The sequence below is a fragment of the Anolis sagrei genome, chromosome X (genome assembly GCF_037176765.1).
Source record: "Anolis sagrei isolate rAnoSag1 chromosome X, rAnoSag1.mat, whole genome shotgun sequence".
Lineage (NCBI taxonomy): Eukaryota > Metazoa > Chordata > Lepidosauria > Squamata > Dactyloidae > Anolis > Anolis sagrei.
The window spans coordinates 34,172,405-34,191,262 of record NC_090034.1 but is presented as its reverse complement, the minus strand read 5'-3'; the positions used below and the strand labels follow the sequence as shown (position 1 = coordinate 34,191,262).

The window sequence follows — 18,858 nt, the reverse complement described above, 5'->3', positions numbered from 1 at the left end:
GAGGGGGGGGGAAATAATGGCGACTCACAGCCGGAAGTGATGAGACTCCTTCGGGGACTGAGATGACTTGGCGGCGAGGCATAGGGGCGGGTCGGCCCGGCCCGCTCAGCTCAGCTCAGCTCAGGTGAAGAAGACCCAAGCCCAACCTATGTTGTCCTCAGAGGAGTTGCCCGAAACCCCGCCCCTTTTGCTTCCAAGGCGGAAGAGGCCTCGAAGCGCATTCTGGGACATGTAGTTACGAATTCCAAAACACCACTTTGCAAGGCCTTGACGGCCTTCGATGTCTTCCTAAACATTCCTTCGAAAGTGAAGGCGTTTTCGCGGGTCTTTCATGTGGAGCCGGAGTTGTTGAAGGTGTCCCTGGCGGTGAGGCGAGCGACAAGCGGCGGCGCGGAGGCCTTGGTCGGGTCCGAAGCAAGAGAGGCAAAGGAGGAACTCTAGGCCGCCATGGTAAGGGCTTTGAGGCCTAGGCCCTGAGGCTTTTCCGGAGCCTCCCTGCCCCGTCGCCTGCATTGTGACTTCAGAACTGGCTTGGGAGGGGGCGGCGGCTCTGGGATAGGCCTCCTGCTGAGAAAAGTGAAGGAAGCCGCCATTGCTGCCGCCCCCTCGGCCTCTGCCGCCCGAGGCTGCCTTGGGGAGACTTGGCTTTGCTTGGGAGCCACAGTGGAGGGCAGGACAGGGCTCCTGTGGTTGAAGAAGCCTTGTTTCTGGTGACAGGGACATTGGTGGGGTCTTCTTGACTCTTCTTCTTACTCTTTGGGGGGTGGAGGCAGCCTCCATCGCAAGCCTTGTGTTCTTGACAGGACTCTGGGGATCAAGGCCTACTCTAGATTCTTTATATCCTGCATTATCTCTCCATACAGAGACTCAAAGGGACTCACAATACAAAACATGACAACTTTAAATATACAATAACAAAACAGTATATCATATATTATTATAGATGATAAGTTGTAATTATATTTAATATATTAGAATCAAATGACTAACAGTAGTATTTAGCAGCCATTAGTATTTAATTGGTATTAGATGTCTGGATGGCCATCTGTCAGGGATGTTTTGAATGCTATTTTCCTGCTTCTTGGCAGGGGATTGGACTGGATGGCCCACAGGGTCTCTTCCAACTCTATGATTCTATGATATTGTATTATTTGAAACACAACAAGATCAGTCCACAGCAGACAGTCTGCAGACTGTTGTATTGGATCACACGTCGAACACTTCCCAAGTGTTTAGGAATGTGTGATGTATCGGCAAGTAATGCGTGCAGATCCCAGTAAGGTGGCCTTCTGCAGCTGGCAGATGGTAATTTTGTCAGCGCCGATTGTGTTTAAGTGCATTACATAATTAATTACATTATTAATTACATTATTATTATTATTAAGTGTATTACGTTATTATTATTATCACAGCTACATCATGTCTCCTGCAGCATCACTCTGGAGCCCCTCAATATATATAATATTATAATATGTAGAAATAATTACATTGTAATGTAATAATACTTTAAAATGCTATAATATAATATATTGTATATTGTATATACTAAAACTTATAATATAGTACAATGTATTGTAAAATACCAATAGTATAATATACTGATAGTGTATTATATTGTGGTATAATCATGTAGTACGATATAATTATATAATAAGTCTGTATTATATAGTGCATGTAATATTACTAATAATACTGCAGCATAGTGGTACAGTACAATATAATGATGTATAATACTAATATTGTGCTATGCTAATAAAATTATATATATGTAATAATATAATAATACTCTATAGGCCAGACCTGGACCAACTTTTGCTCTCCCTCCCTCCAGGTGTAGTTTTATGAGGCATCCACATTCTTTGGGAGAGAAGGCTCAAGACCTTGGAAAATTACAGCCGCCATGACTTCATAGCATTGAACCAAAGCAATTAAAATGCATTCATACTACAGCATAGATGCACCCCAAGGGTTTCCTCTCAGTCGCTGGAAGCTTTGGTGTCCTAACACTTTTGCTTTGAAAGAAGGAATTCTAAACAGGCAGCAACAGTAATGCACACCTTTTTTGTCCAAATGACAGTGTGCTGCCAGCAAATACTTTTTTTATTTCAGGGTTTTGAAAATTGAGGTGCGCATTAGGGTCGATGGCGCATTAGACTCACATCAATACAGTATATAAACTCATGTACAAGTCTATAGGCTCATGTATAAGTCTAGAAATTGGAGCTAGAACATGGAACCAAAAACTGTGGTCCCTTGGTAGCATCATCATACATATTTGGATGCCAAAAGGAACCTGGCTTTGAGTCCTAGGCCTCTTTGTTTGAAAAGATAGCCTGAGATAATAGAAGGCAGTTTCACATGTATCCATATACTTACTTTTACTATGTTTGGCAACTATAAACTCATATATAGACTCATGTATAAGTCTATATATAATGTATACATCTAGAAATTTTGAGCCATATTATTGACACTAAAAAATTGGATTGCTCGGTGGCAGAGGACATGTTTTCTTGTTAGTAGTATTACTATTCATATACTTATTGTATCTTTGGGAATTATAGACTCATTTATAGACTTATGTGTATCTCTATACATTTTTAATTATTATGTGTATCCATATAGTATGTTTGAGAACTATACATTGATGTATTCATCTAGAAATTTGAGCCGGAACATCAACTCCAAAAACCTGGGTCGGCTTATCCACAGGTCTGTGTACATACTGTAACTCTGATCAAGACAGGAACCTCCCCCTTCTTTGAGTAAGATGGCAAAAGGCAAACACTTGGTCCAACTCAGGGGAACTTCAAAGAATCACCAGTCTCCTGTACTCTCGGCTGCCAAGCTGCTTCTAGACTTACTGAATGTCCTGCAGGGGAAAATAGTAGCGGCAGCACTGGCGCTTTCCCCTCTCTACAGAATAACCCTCAACTTACCCATGGGTCATATCAAAATCCATAATTTTTACCCTCAAACATGTCCTTGACTTATACATGAGTATATACAGTGTATGTATGTGTGTATATACATACAGATACTTGCACACACATGTATGTATGTATATGCACGCACATATATTTTCTTTATAAAATGCAAGTGTAAATAAAAGTACAGTTTCTAAATTCCAGCTGGGTTACAAGAACATCAAATGGGGAAAATGACATTCCTCAGGTAAGGCATAAGGTTGTTATCACTCCACATGTTTAGAGCACTTTGATTCCTCTTTGGCAACTTCCTTTGGAATGCAAAGGCTTGCTTTTTAGTAAGACCTGAGAGCTCTCCAGCTGAGGTTTCTCAATGCCCCTCCTTCAACTGCAAATCACATCCTTCTGTATGATATTAACATGGCAGTTAAGGTGGAATAATCTCACAATAACAGTGGGATGTGATAGGAATCTTCTAAAGGAGTGGGATAAACATTTCCAACTCTCAACCTCAGGAGTTGTTGGGAGTTGTAATTTTGGGGTAGCATGAGCACTCCTGCAGAGAAGGTAAAAGAGCTTGCAAAACAACAACTTCTGTGATTTCATAGCATTGAGACAGGGTAATTCAGGTGGAGTCAAACTGCATTAATTCTACAGTGTGGCTGCATCCCTTGCTTGGCCATGGAACCCCAAAGGGAGACCTTGGGCAATTTGTGCTTTCTCAATGTAAGAGGAAGGCAATGGTCAACCCTCTGAACTAAGAAAATCCAATTTGTCCAATGTTGGAAATGACTTGAAGGCACACAACAATGCTAAATATGCAATATTGATTCGCCGTCTGCTGGTTTGAGCCTCACATCAACCTCATGAAAGAAGGATGTCCAATTAAGCTTTATCTGGATGGAAAACTGTTAGCATCCCCCTCCAATTTATTTATTTATTTATTTACTTCATTTATATACCGCTTTTCTCAGCCCTCGGGTGACTCAAAGCGGTTAACAATAGCAAAAATTCAATGCATAACATCATAAAACAGTTAAAAAATGAATACAATAATAACATAATAAACAGTTAAACATCAATATAACGTCTCATTAACGTCTCAAGTAAAATCACAATCCAATCTCATCCGTTGTTCTGTATTCCTATGTTCATTACACTGCCTATTCAAATGCCTGCTCGAACAACCAGGTCTTCACTTTCCTCCGAAATGCCAATAGGGAGGGGGCCTACTACTACAACAATGTGTTGGACTACAACTCCCAGAAGCCCGCCTGTCAATGGCCATGTTAAGGAATTGTGGGGGTTATAGCCTGAGACATTTTCGGGGTCAAAAGTTCTCTCTTTCTGTCTCAGTATCTTGACCACTTTGGCTTGTCGTGTTCTGTGTAAAGGCCACCCACGTCTTCGAATGCCTTGGCTTATAACTTATTTTGTTCTCCCCAGTTTTCTTTCAACATGTTTGATCATCCGATTCCCCGAGTCTTCCAGAACCGTTTCTCAACTCAATACCGTTGTTTCTCAGTGTCAATGCTTGCTGGGCCTAATGACCGATCCGATGTGGAGAAAGGAGGGAAAAGTATGTGTTGGTTTTTCTTTGGGATGCTCTCTGGAGTGGTCTTCTCTTATGGGACCTAAAATAACAATGAGCTGCAAAGCATTTTTGTCACCTTTGTGGTTACTTTGGGAAGAAGGAGCGGACTGAAAGACATATAGACTGCCTGCCATCTCTGCGGGGGATACGTGAAAAGGTGGATAATAGTGAGCCCTAAAGGACAGGGACTTTTGCCCCAAGACTAGTATAGAGTTTTTTTCCCTCTTTTTACAATATCTTAGACAAGGGAGTATACCATATTATATACAAACCAACAGTAAAAGAAAAATAAATCTATGACATCTTTAAGCATATTTATCATTTTTAAACTTTCCATTATAACTTATACTTCATATACCTCTACTACACACCTTTTATCTACTTATACATATTTTATTTCTTTATTATTATAATACCTCCCCCCCCTTCTCTTTTGTGGCTCCTTCACCATTGATGAATCTATATATATTTTTAAAAGGCTAGTATAGAGTTGAGCTGGAGGACCTAGAAAATGCTTATAATATATTTTTTCAGACCTAGATAAATGAAACGGTACTGTATAGAAAACAACCCCCTGTATATGCTAGGAAAAACAAAATAAAGCAGGAAAAAGTCAACTACACTATTCGTTGCACAAGGTGAGAAGCCAGGATGTCTAATTTTAAGTGTCAATAAGTCATAAATACAGGTTGGAAAGCCATATCACATGGTCAGTGGAGAGTGAGTTGTGTTTATTATACTGCTGTGTCAAGCTCCTTTGTGATAGGGCTTTTATGATGCAACCGTCCCATTTCATTGAGGGAAGCTTACAGATGTTGGTGTCTTCCACTTGTAACTTCTCGCTTGTCTCCTTTTTTCTTTTCACACACAAGGAGGAAGCAGACAGAACAGCAGCACCAGCAGCCCTTTCAATGCGCAACTCTGGTGTTCCTCCATCTAGAAAGATCCCTTTGTCTTCCCAATGGTCTATCTAGACCAGACTGACATTGTGCTAATATTCTCTTTGTTTCCCAGTGGAAGAGAGAGGTGTGAGAGGAATTTGAGGTTTCTTTTAACTCACAGTTATGTCCTAAAATGCTTTAAACTGCGTAGTCGGAACTATGTTCATGTCCCATTGTTGCCTCAACTTACAACAACTTTCTTGTTTGTTTCCACAGTAATTATGCCTCCCTCTGCTTTGGATCAGCTCAGTGAGTAACTTCTGTTCAACTCCTTTGTAATGTGTAGGGTCAGACTGGTTATTCAGTTACTGCACAGAATAGTCATAGAAACCTAGAGTTGGAAGAGACATCAAGGGGCCATTCAGTCCACCCCCTTTCTGACAGTCAGGAACATAGAATCAAAGAATTTTCAGCTGCCAGATGGTTTGAACATCATCTCTCATGGTCTCTTCTGGTTAGCTGCCCTTGGCTTGGACTTTTGGAAGCTGAAGTTCAAAATATGATGCGTCCTCAATACTCTGTAGCAGGACTTCTTCAACTTTTTCCACTCACAAACCCTTTTTGCATAGGTAGTAGGTTTGCTGATAATAAATCAGTATTTGCAAGGGTTGCTACACAGGCTGATTTCCCCTTTTTATGAAATATAGATGAAGCATTTTCTGCAGAATCCATTGTAAACACTACCTATTGTTGCAGTGCGAGCCCAGCATTGAGCTAAGGGGATGAAACTCTCTCTTTTAAGAAGCCCTGCTCTGTTACTGACCTTAACTCTATCTCTATGATTTGCTTAATCGAAATAGATCTTCTGGATCATTTTACACTAGTCTTTGAGTACATTTTACTATTGACATTTTATGAATGCTATCCCAATACTCATCTTCTCCATATCTGAACAAAAAAGAAAAAAAAACCTAGTATGGAGACTGTAAACCAAATAGTTGGTCTAATGGGGTTTTATTTTAAAATCCATTTTGTGGGGTCCTAGGGTTGCGTGGAACATAGTTTGGGAACTTCTTCTCTATAGTAAAGGAGGATGACAGCCATAGAATGATCTGTAGGCTTTCCCCCCTAACTGTAATGTATGCAACATAAACAAAACTGAGCAAAGTCTTGATCAGGAATACAAATCTGTTCTGCTTGAGATGCTGTTGGGTGCTAGGTGCCATTGTCTTTGACCATTGGCAACATGGACTGATGGGGCTGATAGGTTTGGGGAGTCTACAGGTTATGGGGAAGCATAGCTGACTGGTTTATATCAAGCCATATCCTTAGCGAGTTTTAGCAAAGTTCTTAAGTTCTTGGGCCTTTTCTTGAGACAAGACTCTTTCAACCTAAATTGTTTTATTGTCTCTTGGTCAAATCCTTGTCCTGATATTTTATTTTAAGCCATATATGAAATGGGCAGTTTGTTTGTACATTAGTCACTGCATTGTTTTGTGCACCTGAGATCAAGTTATAAAAGCTGTCTCAGGTGCAGCCTAGATAAGCTTGCAATTGCTTACATTGTCTATTGGCCAAATATCTACTTCATTCTATTTGCCTAATTATTTTCCCTGGCTAGCTGTTTTGTTTGTTAATGGAAAATTAATCAGTTGTTACATGATTTTGAGTTGTATATAGGTCGGTGGTTGAAACCTAGCTCAGGTGTGCTTTTCATTTTAAGCTTACATAAGACCCTGACCTAGATGTTTTTGGGGGGTATTAGCCTAACAGCATATTGTTCCTCTTCTGTTCTTATTAGGTCGACTGAATATTACCTATCCTATGTTATTTAAATTGACCAATAAAAATTCAGACCGTATGACCCACTGTGGTGTGCTTGAATTCGTGGCAGATGAGGGCATATGTTATCTTCCACACTGGGTAAGTGGACACAGTCGGTGTCTTGGTTTTTAGGTGTCTTCCTGGAATTATTTGGGGCCCTGATTCAGAAAATGGCATGGGATAGACTGCATCGACTCTCATTTCTTAGATGAAGTTATCCTGGCTTTCTGTGGGCAACTGGTAGATAGCATATGTTCTGTATCGAAAAAAACTAGGACTGCTAGGAGAAAACTGGGGCCATTTTTGGAATAAGTGGGTCAGATAGACCCATAAAACAGGTCTAACACTGGAGGCACCCGAAGGTGAGTTGGCCAGTATTATCAACTACTCTGAACTTGAAAGATCTCTGTGGAAGCTGTTGCCTGATTCTTCATTATTTCTGGCTTACTTACATTGAATAGCTTGTCCAAATGAGCTTCTCAGGTTCCACTTCAAATGCATAGGTTTCAGCTTTCTCCTTTTTGCATTGCTTGCATAACAACTTCAGTTATTATTATTAACACTACTGTTACTACTATTGTTGTTATTGTTTTGTCTCGGGTATTTTAATATTGTGTGTTTTGAGATATGCTTTTATGGTTGCATTTTAATTAACTATGTTTTAATATGTGATTTTATAGATGTATTTAAATATGTTGTGCCATGTTTCGAGCTTAAATGAGAGATGGGTAATAAATAAATAAATACTGTTACTGTTATTTAATTTGTATTCTGCTTTTTTGCTCTAAAGAAGTGACTCTTTGCTTGCTCTAAATTTTTGCATCTGGTTTGGTTCCCAGGGTGCATCTACACCAGCCATGTGCAAACTTCATCCCTTAAGTGGCTGAGTTGGAAAAGGAAAAGGGCTGAGGTTGTTAGGAATTGTGGGAGTTGAAGTCCAAAACACTTGGACTTCAAATCCAAGTGTTTTGGCCATGCCTACTCTATACCATTGAGTTAATGGTATAGAGTTGAACTGCCCTGCCTCAGTTCTGTGGGATCCTGAGAGTGGTCATTTGGGGAAAAAACAGCCCTCATTGGCCGAGAAGGCGAATGGCCTTGTAAAACTACTGCTCCCAGGATTCCATAAGCATTGAGCCTGTTGAACTGGAGTCAAACTGCATTCATTCTACAGCACAGATGCATCCTTAGTCTCCCAAGGAAGAGCATGAATGTATGCTCCTGTCTTCTGTTCTGCAGATGATGCAAAACCTCCTTCTGGAAGAAGGGGGCCTTGTGCAAATAGAGAGTGTAAACCTTCAGGTGGCAACGTACTCTAAATTTCAACCTCAAAGTCCTGACTTCCTTGACATCACCAACCCCAAAGCGGTGTATCCTTTTCTTCAGCCTTTTGTGGGAGCTACAGAAATACAGGTGGAAAGCTAACCTGTGTTCACACTGTCAACCTCTTCCCCTCCATTACTGCTCTATGGATCAGTCAAAACAGAGACCAGCATGTGCATGGTTTGTATATCCAGAAGCTGGTAACAGAGACATGAATGGGCACTGCAGGGAGCCTGCCTTGTAAGAGTGAGATGTAAGTGAAAGTGAATGATTGTATTCCTTTAAAGCAGTGGTTCTCAACCTGTGGGTCCCCAGGTGTTTTGGCCTCCAACTCCCATAAATCCCAGCCAATTTACCAGCTGTTAGGATTTCCGGGAGTTGAAGGCCAAGACATCTGGTGACCCACAGGTTGAGAACCACTGCTCTAAAGCAAGCATCCTCAAACTGCAACTCTTCAGCTTTTTGGGCCTCCAACTCCCAAAAGCCCTAGTCAACTTGTTCAGTGGTGAGGAATTTGGGAGTTGGAGGCCAAAACAGCTGGAGAGATGCAGGTTGAGGATGCCTCCTCTACAGTAACTTTTTTCACCCATAGGAATGTGGAATCGGTCTTGCTTCTTATAGTCAGCCCTTCAAATCCACAGATTCAACCACCCACATCTTAAAAATATATTTTTTGATTTCCAAAAAGCAAACTTGGATTCCTCCCCACATTTTATATAATGGGACTTGAGCATCCATGGATTTTGGCATCCACTGGGGTCCCAGGAACCAAACGCCAGCAGACACCAAGGTCCCACGGTATTTCTTCTAAAGCCTGCTAATTAGCCAACAAAGTGCCCTAAGTGGCTGGCCTAAGATTGGGAACAGACAAACAGTCTGAAACCCAAGAATGCGAGTAGAAAAACAAAATGAAAGATGAGAAGGGAAGGGGAAGAACAAGCAAAGCCCACCGAGGAGGTTTTCAGGGCTCTTATAAGAATAAAAGCACTTCAAGGAGAAGACTGGTCCGATCTTGGCAATGTGAGGTTGTTCGCGGCAACTGTCCATTATGGGCCACTTGACCTGCCCTGTCAAAGGCAGCATGCCTCTCATTGCCAGTTGCTAGGGAATGGTGAGTGGGAGAGAGCCGTTGCCCTGGCGTCCTGTTTGTGCTCTTTCCATTTGTATATATTCTGCCATGGGAACAGAATGCTGCACTAAGTAGGCTTGCGATCACATCTACCGAGAAGTTTCTGATCGCCTGATCGCCGGCCCGCGGAATGATCGCTACCAGCTGACCATCGAGGGGTGGGGAAAACCTGGGGGGTGGAGTTGACTGGGAAGGTTTAAAAACGCCGGGAAGCGAGCTCCTGGAGTGATCAGCCACTTTCACCTTGAGATGCTGTTTCGACTTAACGTCCGCTAAAGATTGGAAAATGCACTGAGAAATTTTGCGTGCCTGACCACTGGGGATGTGATTGCCATCAACTACAACGAGAAGGTAAGACCGGGTGGGTTGACGCTCCACTGTGGATCTTCTGCCTATATTTCTATTCAATCCTTACATTTGTTTTCTAATGTCTTTATTAAACCTGATTCAGCTAATGTAGATTGTCAGCCTGAGGGCAAATTTGCAAACTTTTATAATCTCAGAGTGCCTTTGTGGCTGAAGAGCAGGATCAAAATTTTCTAAATAAAAAATAATACATAATCAAAATAATTGTCTCCCAGTTAAGGAGATCTGGGGTGCTTGATGGTGTCCAGTTTAATCCAACTAGGAGAGGATTTCCAAGGCATAGTCATGAAAATTGCTCACAATAGTAGTAATGGTGACTTATTTTCTTTCCTTTCTTTTTAGATATATGAGCTTCGAGTCATGGAGACTAAACCCGACAAAGCAGTGTCCATCATAGAGTGTGATATGAATGTAAGTTGGTGATTGTTCCCTTGTTTTATGTAGTGACTTTATACTCTTTTATATTGTGTTCTTCTATATTGTTGTTTTTATTGTATTATTTGATATTGCTGCTGTGTTACATCTTGTATATTTTTATCAATGCAAATGTCATGTTGGCTAGGCATTAATGAATGAACAAACACCCCCTCCCCCCCCTTTTGCTGCTTAAATTCTATTTCTGGGGAAAGAGGGAACCACTTGGAAAGGAACTGTTGAAAACCAGCCTGTCAATATTGTGTATTAAGTAAACAAAAGAGGCCGGTCCTTAAGCCTGTTGCTGTTGAGTGATTGTGCATTTTGCATCCATTTGATGTAGGTAGACTTCGATGCGCCCTTGGGTTACAAAGAGCCAGAAAGGCAGGCGCAGCATGAGGAAGCCACAGTAAGTTGCCTCTTGTGGTGTGCTTTGTTGATTGATTCTCCTACTTTCCTTTATATAGCTTAAAAAAATAAAGCATTGAGTGGTAGAAATGCCTTCCCAAAATATCGGGAGGGCCAAATATTCCTGGTGAAAGCACACTCTGCCACAGGTAATTCTTGCGGGAAGCTTTCGAGCCCTGGAGCCAGGATGAAATAAACAACTTCTCCTCCTCCTCTTCCTTCTCCTTATCCCGCTTTTGCTTTCTAAAAAAGAGACCCAAAGTGTCTTGTCGTCTTTGCTTTTCCAGGAAGGTGAAGCAGATCCTGGCGACTATGTGAGTGACAAAGGATTCCGCGTAAGTCTTTTATTTAGTTGTGCAAATAGGGGGCTATTATATTTCACTTAATGCTGAGTGCGCTCCTACAAAGTACTAGTCTGGGGAGAAAAAAAACAACTGAGATTATAAGATGGTGTTTCTTAACGTATCCCCGACGACTGTTCTAAAGCGGGGCTGAGAGAGTTAGGTTGGGGATTGCAATTACCCTCTCTGAGCGCGGGCTAAGGCTAATGGGAATTACCGTTTTCACCTTGTGAAGCAATCTTAGTATTTTTTGCAAACTCTGAGAACAGTTTGAATGAATGAAATTTGGACTAATAAATTAGAGACTTTAGGCTTAATTTTTACAGGAACAAGGGGTTGTTGGTTCTGTAGCTATCTCTCTCTCTCTCTCTCCCTAGGCGTTTTCAGGATCTGGAAACCGATTGGATGGGAAAAAGAAAGGTGTTGAAGCGAATCCTTTTCCTATTAAACCCGGAGACATCCGAAGGTTAGTTTGCCCCAAACAATTCTATTCATATTTTCCTTGCCAAACTCACATGGCTTGTTTGTTTGACAGGAAAGTTCTGGGTTAGTTGACAATCATTTTTTTTGACCAATATTTTGAATTAATTTCTTGATAGTAAAAAGGGCACAGAAAAGAGTACAACAAGCATACATCTCTACTTATAACTCTAAAACTACCAACTTAGACATAAATTAGTTTTAAAAGTGGATTTTCCAGCTTCTCTTTTGTGTACCAAGTCAATATCCCCACATTTTATGTCTCCAAACCTGTACCTAAAGTCTTTCTCTCAGATTGATAAAATACTGTCCATTCTTTTGAGAATGTGTCCAGTGACTTATCCTTTTATTTATATTAATTTATATTAATTATTATCCTTGTACTTATTGTTAACTTGTCAATTTCTCTTAATTCCCACATCTTCACTGTTCGGTCCTGTACAGTTGATGTTTCTCTCTTTAATTGGTAATTGTGTGCTTGGATAACAATCCCAACTAAGCAGTGGGATTTTAAAAGGGCTTTTTGAGATTGGATCTTTAAAGTCGCTTATTTATGATGAAGTCTTCAGTGCAATGTTTACATTTTCTATAAGAGATGAGCACAAAAAAGGAGGGGGAGTGCCTCATCTAACATTGCCAGTTCTCATTTCCTTAATTGTTTCTTCATCTGAACTGCACTTCCTTGTAACTTAGTGAGACAAACAAAAAAATATTGTCTTACAAAATGTTCATGTTCAAGTTGCTAACCTTCCACCCCCCTCCCCCCCAAAAAATATTGCATCCTGTTTGCCTTTGACACAACTTTCCGAGTTTTCCCCCTTTCCTGTAGGGACTTAGTAATATAAGCTGCTGATAAACTCCTTCATTATGATGTTTTGTTTTGTTTTTCTGTGCCTCCACTGGCGCAATGGGTTAAACCCTTGTGCCGGCAGGACTGAAGACCAACAGGTCAGAGGTTCGAATCTAAGGAGAGCGTAGATGAGCTCCCTGTGTCAGCTTTGGCTCCACATGCGGGGACATGAGAGAAGCCTCCCATAAGGATGGTAAAACATCAAAACTTCCAGTGGTCCCCTGGGCAACTTCCTTGCAGAAAGCCAATTCTCTCACATCAGAAGCAATTTGTAGTTTCTCAAGTCGCTCCTGACATGAAAAAAAAAAATGATGTTAATAGTCGAATGCATTTGGAACCACTGAAATTGGGGAAATTTCAAGATGAAATGGCATCCCTTTCAATCTAGACTTGAGGTTTAATGCCTTCGTGCTCCCTTAGTTTTTGTCCTTCCTTAGATGGGCATAAAAATAATTATCGGCTTTGGACAAGGGTTGTGGCAGGCTCTTAAAGTATTATTATTATTATTATTATTATTATTATTATCAATGTGTTGTCGAAAACTTTCATGGCCAGAATCACTGGGTTGCTGTGAGTTTTCCAGGCTGTCTGGCACTGGACATTCCACACACACACACACACACACACACACACACACACATATATATATATATATATATAAATCCCACTTGCCTAGTTTCCAACAGACCTCACAACCTCTGAGGATGCCTGCCATAGATGTGACCGAAACATCAGGAGAGAATACTTCTGGAACATGGCCATACAGCCCAGAAAACTCACAGCAGTCTATTATTATTGTTACTGTGGCCTATCGGGTCTTGTATATTTGTAATAAATAAGTAACAGGCCCTGATTTCTCTTTCACAGAGGCATTCCTAATTATGAGTTCAAGATTGGCAAGATCACCTTCATCAGGAACTCGCGGCCGCTGGTCAAAAAAATCGAAGAAGTGAGTACCTATGAAATTTCATAGGTGGGATTGTCTGTTTCTCCAAAGGGTTAACATACTTGACTAGAGGGACATGTATGCCATTTTTATGCATGAAACTACTTGTAATGTTTGTGAAAAGTCATGAAGGGTAATTTCTTGAAATCGATCTGTGATACTGGTGGGGCCAAGACAGTCTGGCTAGTAGCTAGGTATTGCTGATGAAGCCCAGAAAATCCAGAAGTCATACCTCCATTATATACCATCTCTGATGGTTTCATATCATCTGGATGTATACCTGCTGATTTTCTTGGTGGATTAGGGCATTGCTACATAGATAGGCTTGAACTTGCTTTAGTTAGATTACACAGCCCAATTAAAAAATGTTTTTTCTTGGTCTTTAGGCCTGTTCCCTGGGGTTCTTTGGGGTGCTGATTTAGAACATTTCATGAGATAGACCATATCAACTCTTAGTTTCTTTGATAGAGTTATCATGGTTTTCTATGGGTGACTAAGTATATGGCATATGTTTTGTGAAAACTGACAGGTGATAGGTGAAAACTGGTGCCATTTTTTGAATCAGAAACAAATCCTACATCTTGAGCCACAAAGAAATAAAATAATGATACCTATTATTTTTATTATTTCTACCATTTGAGGCACCAAAATGTGTGTTGGCCAGTGTTATTTTTAAATTATTATTTTTCCATCTTGTGCCTTCAAGTGTTTCCATTTTACAGCAACCCTAAGGGGCTGAGAGAGTGTGACTTGCCCAAGCTCACCCACTGGGTTTCTATGGCCAACCAAGGATCCAAAGCCTGGTCCTGGTCCCCAAAGTCATAGCCCAGTGCTCAAACCACCCCACTGTGTGGGTTCTTAATGTTCCCCAATGTACCAATTTTATCTCTTCTCCATATATTTCAATTATATAAACAGTTACTGCAATTGCTAACTGTTCAATAGACAAGGAAAATCAGCGCTCCTTTGTGTTTTCATAAAACAACTTGCACCGTTGTTTTTGATATGTACCTGGGATAACATAATACTTCTGTTGATTGCTTTTTTGTAATCTGTATTTGTGATTGAACTTTTTGTCAGCTTGCACCCAGGGGTAATAGTATGTGGGATGTTTACAACATTTATGTACTTAACGGGCAAGCAGTCCAGCAAATAACAGGGGAAGGGAACAAACATCCACAATCAAAGGAAAAGAAAAGCTGAACAGTAAACAAGTGGGCTCAAAGAACCCTTCTTTGAACAAAGCCTGTGTTCTCTTAGAGGAGACTTTGAGTGGTCTGTTGAGGAAAAGTGGATGCATTTTTTACTCTTCTGGGCTTTGCCTTTTTTGCTAAAATGTAATGGGTTAAGATGAACTTCGTTCAAATATAAAAAGATTTGGGGACATTCAAATGTTAAAGTTGCATATTGAATATTCTTTTGAAAAATGGGACCAAAAATAGACTGGGAGATGTCTTGAATTTTCATCCCTCCAACTGCCACTCACTCTTATTGATAGATTAGGATCAAACAATTTCTTAGAGGAATGACCATCTTAAACAGACTGTTGGGATTCTTTGAAAGAGCCCTCCCTGCAGGCCATCCCAGTCAATTTTAATTATACAGCAGTCCCCAAGTTATGAACAAGATAGGTTCTGTAAGTGTAATTTGTATGTAAGTCAAAACAGGTACATTTTAAAGTGTAACTTCCTATATATATATATATATATATATATATATATATATATGGTTTTGGAGAGCATAGGGAAGGGTTAACACTCCTGTGGTGTTACTTTTGCTGTCTCTGCCCCTGCTCTGAAGATTTCGCTTCACTTTCTGTTCCTATGATAATTGGATTTTGAAAAAATTGACTTGTTGTGGAAACAACGATTAGCAAGAAAGCTTTAATTTCACCCATGATAATTAACTCTTTCAGGAGTTGATTTCCCTTCCGAGGAGTATATATGCTCTCACTTCCTGTTGTCTCACTCCTATTCTTAATTATGAGTCATTTCTAAGTCAAATGTTTGTAACACAGAGAGTGCCTGTATAGCTATGGTATAGCTATGGTATTGTGTGTTTCCGTCTTGTGTTTTTGATCTGTGTGTTTTAAATGGATTTATGTTTTTATCCATTAATAATAATAATAATAACAACAATGATAAAACTTTATTCATACCCCTCCACCATCTTCCATAGGGACTTGGGGCAGCTTACAGAGTAGCACACAACATATAAAATACAATACATCAGCATTTATAAAATCAATAACACACAAATTTACATAAAACCACAACATACGGAAATTAACAAAGCTCAACTCAAATTAAATAAAGTGCTCAGTAAAACATGGCAGTAGCCACTAATTTAAAATGGGCTGTACAATCAATTGAACATCCCACTTGTGAACCAATTAAAATATCAACATTAAAGTGCAAAAGTAATCAGCAATCGGTTTAGCTGGTACCTAAACATTATCAAAGGGCTGCTTGAAGAGCCATGTTTTAACTCTCTCTGAAAGTGTTGCAGTATGGGGGCTTGTCTAATTTCCCTGGGGAGGATGTTCCAAAATCGGGGGGCCACCACCGTGAAGGTCCTCTCCCTCATCCCCACCAGCTGTGCTGGAGCCCCGGTGGCACAATGGGCTAAACTCTTGTGCCGGCAGGACTGAAGACCGACAGGTCGGAGGTTCAAATCCAGGGGGAGTGTGGATGAGCTCCCTTTGTCAGCTCCAGCACCTCATGCGGGGACATGAAGCATCTCATAAGGATGGTAAAACATCAAAACACCCAGGCGTCCCCTGGGAAACATCCTTGCAGATGTCTAATTCTCTCACACCAGAAGCAACTTGCAGTTTCTCATGTCGCTCCTGACATAGGGGAAAAAAAACCCAGCTTTGCTTGAGATGGAGTGGGAGCGAGAGGAGGGCCTCCCCGGCAGATCTTAAAGCCCTTGCCGGTTCATAGGGGGAGATGCAAAAACGAAGATAGGCTGGACCCGAACCATGTAGGGCTTTATAGGTGATAACCTGCACTTTGAATTGGGACCAGAAACTTATCGGCAGGCAGTGGAGCTGTTTTAATAGGGGCATGGTGTGCTCCCTATACCTAGCCCCAGTTAGTAACCTTGCTGCCAATCATTGCACTAATTACATTCTACGTGGGGCTGCCTTTGAAGACAGCTCGGAAATTGTAAATAGTGCAATGATTGGCAGCAAGGTTACTAACTGGGGCTAGCTATACGTTTATATCTACAATATCACTGTTGTAACCCACGTCGAGCCTTGGGTCAAGGTGGATAAGAAACAACAACAACGTTTCATATATGCTGTATTATTACTATTATTATTAATGTAGTATATATTAAACATTTTGTCAATGAAACCCAATAGCATTGATCTGAAGAAATTTTAGAATCCTGTTACATTGAAACTTTGCTTTGGTAGGAAAATGTTCTAAAGTGGGGATAAGACATAAAAAGTATAATCATAATTAATTATGTAGCATATGTGAAACGTCTTTTTGATGCAACACAACAGCTTTGGTTTAAAGAATTTTAGAATCCTGTTATGTTGAGCTGGAATAGAAACATGTTCTAAAGCATGGATGGGCAAACCCTTGGGCTCTTTTCTCAGGCCCTCCTCTCTCTCATTCTATCTATCTTTTCTTCCTTCTCTCTTTCCTTCCTCCTTCCCTTCCATCCTTTCGTCCTTCTTTCCTTCCCTCTTTCTCCTTCTTTCTTTCCTTCCCTTTGTCTTTCCATCCTTCTCTCTTTCCTCCCTCCCTTCCCTCCCTCTCTCTTTGTCCCACTCTCCATTCCTTTCAACCTTCCTTCCTTCCATCCATCCATCCCACCCTTTTCATCCTTCCTTTCTCCTTTCCTCCCTCTTTCTCCTTCCTTCCTTCCCTTTTGTCTTTCTTTCTTTCTCTCTTTCCTCCTTCCCTTCCTCCTTTTCTTCTTTCCTTCTCTTTTTCTTCCTCCTTTCCTTCCATACTTCCCTTCCACCCTTTCATCCATCCTTCCCTCTTTCCTCCCTCCTTCCCACTCTTCCTTTTTCTCCTTCCATCCTTCCCTTCCTCCCTTTTGTCCTTTCTTCCAACTCTCTTTCCTTCCTCCTTCCCTTCCTCCTTCCCTTCATTCCTTCCTTAAGTCACTGAAGCCAGTCCTCCTAGCAGGGGGTGTGGCCCCCAAGTTAGAAACTTTGCCCATACCTCTTCTAAAGGGTATACGTGACAAGGTTTTGTTCTGTAATTGTATTTATTGTATTTTAATTTTATTTTAACTTTATATCCAGATGCTAATATTTAATTGTTTATTTTGGTATGTGTGTGTTTTTGTATTTGATTTGTTGTAAGTTGCCATCACATTGTGGTGTTGTTAGCTGTCTTGCATCCCTATGAGGAGAAAAGCGGCGGATAAATAAAGTTAATAGTGATAACAATATTTAAATATAGATTTGGATGGTAAAAATGTTGCAGAGTAAGAGGTTGTTAGGCAACCGCCCCCCCCCCCCCCAATTATTATTATTAATAGTAATATGTTTCCTTCCCTCTTCTCAGGACGATCCTGGACAACGCTTCATTGCCTTTTCAGGAGAAGGCCAATCGCTGCGCAAGAAAGGAAGGAAACCCTAAATCCTGAATCCTTTGGCTTCCAAACAATAAAATAATGCTGCAGTACCTCGGATCCTTTCAGAGCCTTTTTCTTGGGTTGTTTCTTTGTTGTTCTTTCAGAGAGAAGAAAGAGCCTCACAAAAGTTCTGGTTTAGAGAGTTGGAAATGGAAAGCCTGTTGCCGGCGAGGACTTAACTCGGATGGAACTTGAGCTAAGTAAAATATGTCCCTGCTTATGGCAGCAGGGAGCTGGGGCCCTCTCCTTGTCCTTAGTTCAAAATTGTGTTTTCAAAATTGCTCGTTGATTTAACAACGACCCCTTGAATTTAATTAATCAGCTTTGCTCAAGCCAGGGATCCTTTGGGGTGGTTTGGCCAGGTCCTTCCTCCGAAACCAAGCCTGTATCACCTGAGATTCCTTTGGGACGGTTCTTTCTTTTGGACTGTCTGTCACTTGCTCCGCTTTGGTGGCAGTGAGGCACGATCTAAATGAAAACCCTTCCCCTCTGCACCAAACGTTTGAGCCTGGACCCTTAGGATGAAGGCTTGAAATGAATTTAATCTGCTTTTCTTAGACAAGAGGACCTCGGAGGCGGTTGGGCGGATTCCTTCCTCTGAAATCCAGCTCCTGGGAGACTTGGACTTTTGGGGATAGTTCTGACTTTTCGAATACCGCTTATCCAATTGTCTCTGAACGGCTGGGAGTGGTATTGGAAGAGAAGAACTGTTCCTGCCTTGCTCCGGAGGTCCGTTTGGTTAGAAAGGACTGAGGTCAGAGCTTGTG

General features: G+C 40.9%; 2 protein-coding genes across 2 annotated transcripts in view; one reads left to right on the top strand and one right to left on the bottom strand.

Moving 5' to 3' along the window:
* The window catches only part of CDC45 (cell division cycle 45), a 31,487-nt gene extending 31,151 nt beyond the window's left edge, over nucleotides 1-336 (bottom strand). Inside the window, exon 1 of the mRNA XM_060785889.2 lies at nucleotides 29-336. Within this exon, the coding sequence (XP_060641872.2) occupies nucleotides 29-82 (54 nt within the window). The 5' untranslated portion in view covers nucleotides 83-336. The remainder of the gene's footprint in view (nucleotides 1-28) is intronic.
* On the top strand, nucleotides 323-18,141 carry UFD1 (ubiquitin recognition factor in ER associated degradation 1). Its single transcript, XM_060785891.2, has 12 exons — nucleotides 323-450; nucleotides 4,374-4,506; nucleotides 5,679-5,711; nucleotides 7,204-7,325; nucleotides 8,466-8,596; nucleotides 9,957-10,029; nucleotides 10,387-10,455; nucleotides 10,802-10,867; nucleotides 11,154-11,201; nucleotides 11,585-11,673; nucleotides 13,405-13,486; nucleotides 18,022-18,141. The coding sequence occupies exons 1-12, from the start codon at nucleotides 448-450 to the stop codon at nucleotides 18,094-18,096; spliced, it is 924 nt and encodes a 307-aa protein (XP_060641874.1). The 5' UTR covers nucleotides 323-447; the 3' UTR covers nucleotides 18,097-18,141.
* Nucleotides 18,142-18,858: the final 717 nt, after the last annotated feature.

Bases quoted from the DNA above. Each gene is read 5' to 3' on its own strand.
- UFD1 (XM_060785891.2), top strand. The intron at 8,597-9,956 runs GTATCCTTTTCT...CGTCCGCTAAAG, and splicing joins ATCACCAACCCCAAAGCGGT to ATTGGAAAATGCACTGAGAA. The intron at 10,030-10,386 runs GTAAGACCGGGT...CTTTCTTTTTAG, and splicing joins CCATCAACTACAACGAGAAG to ATATATGAGCTTCGAGTCAT.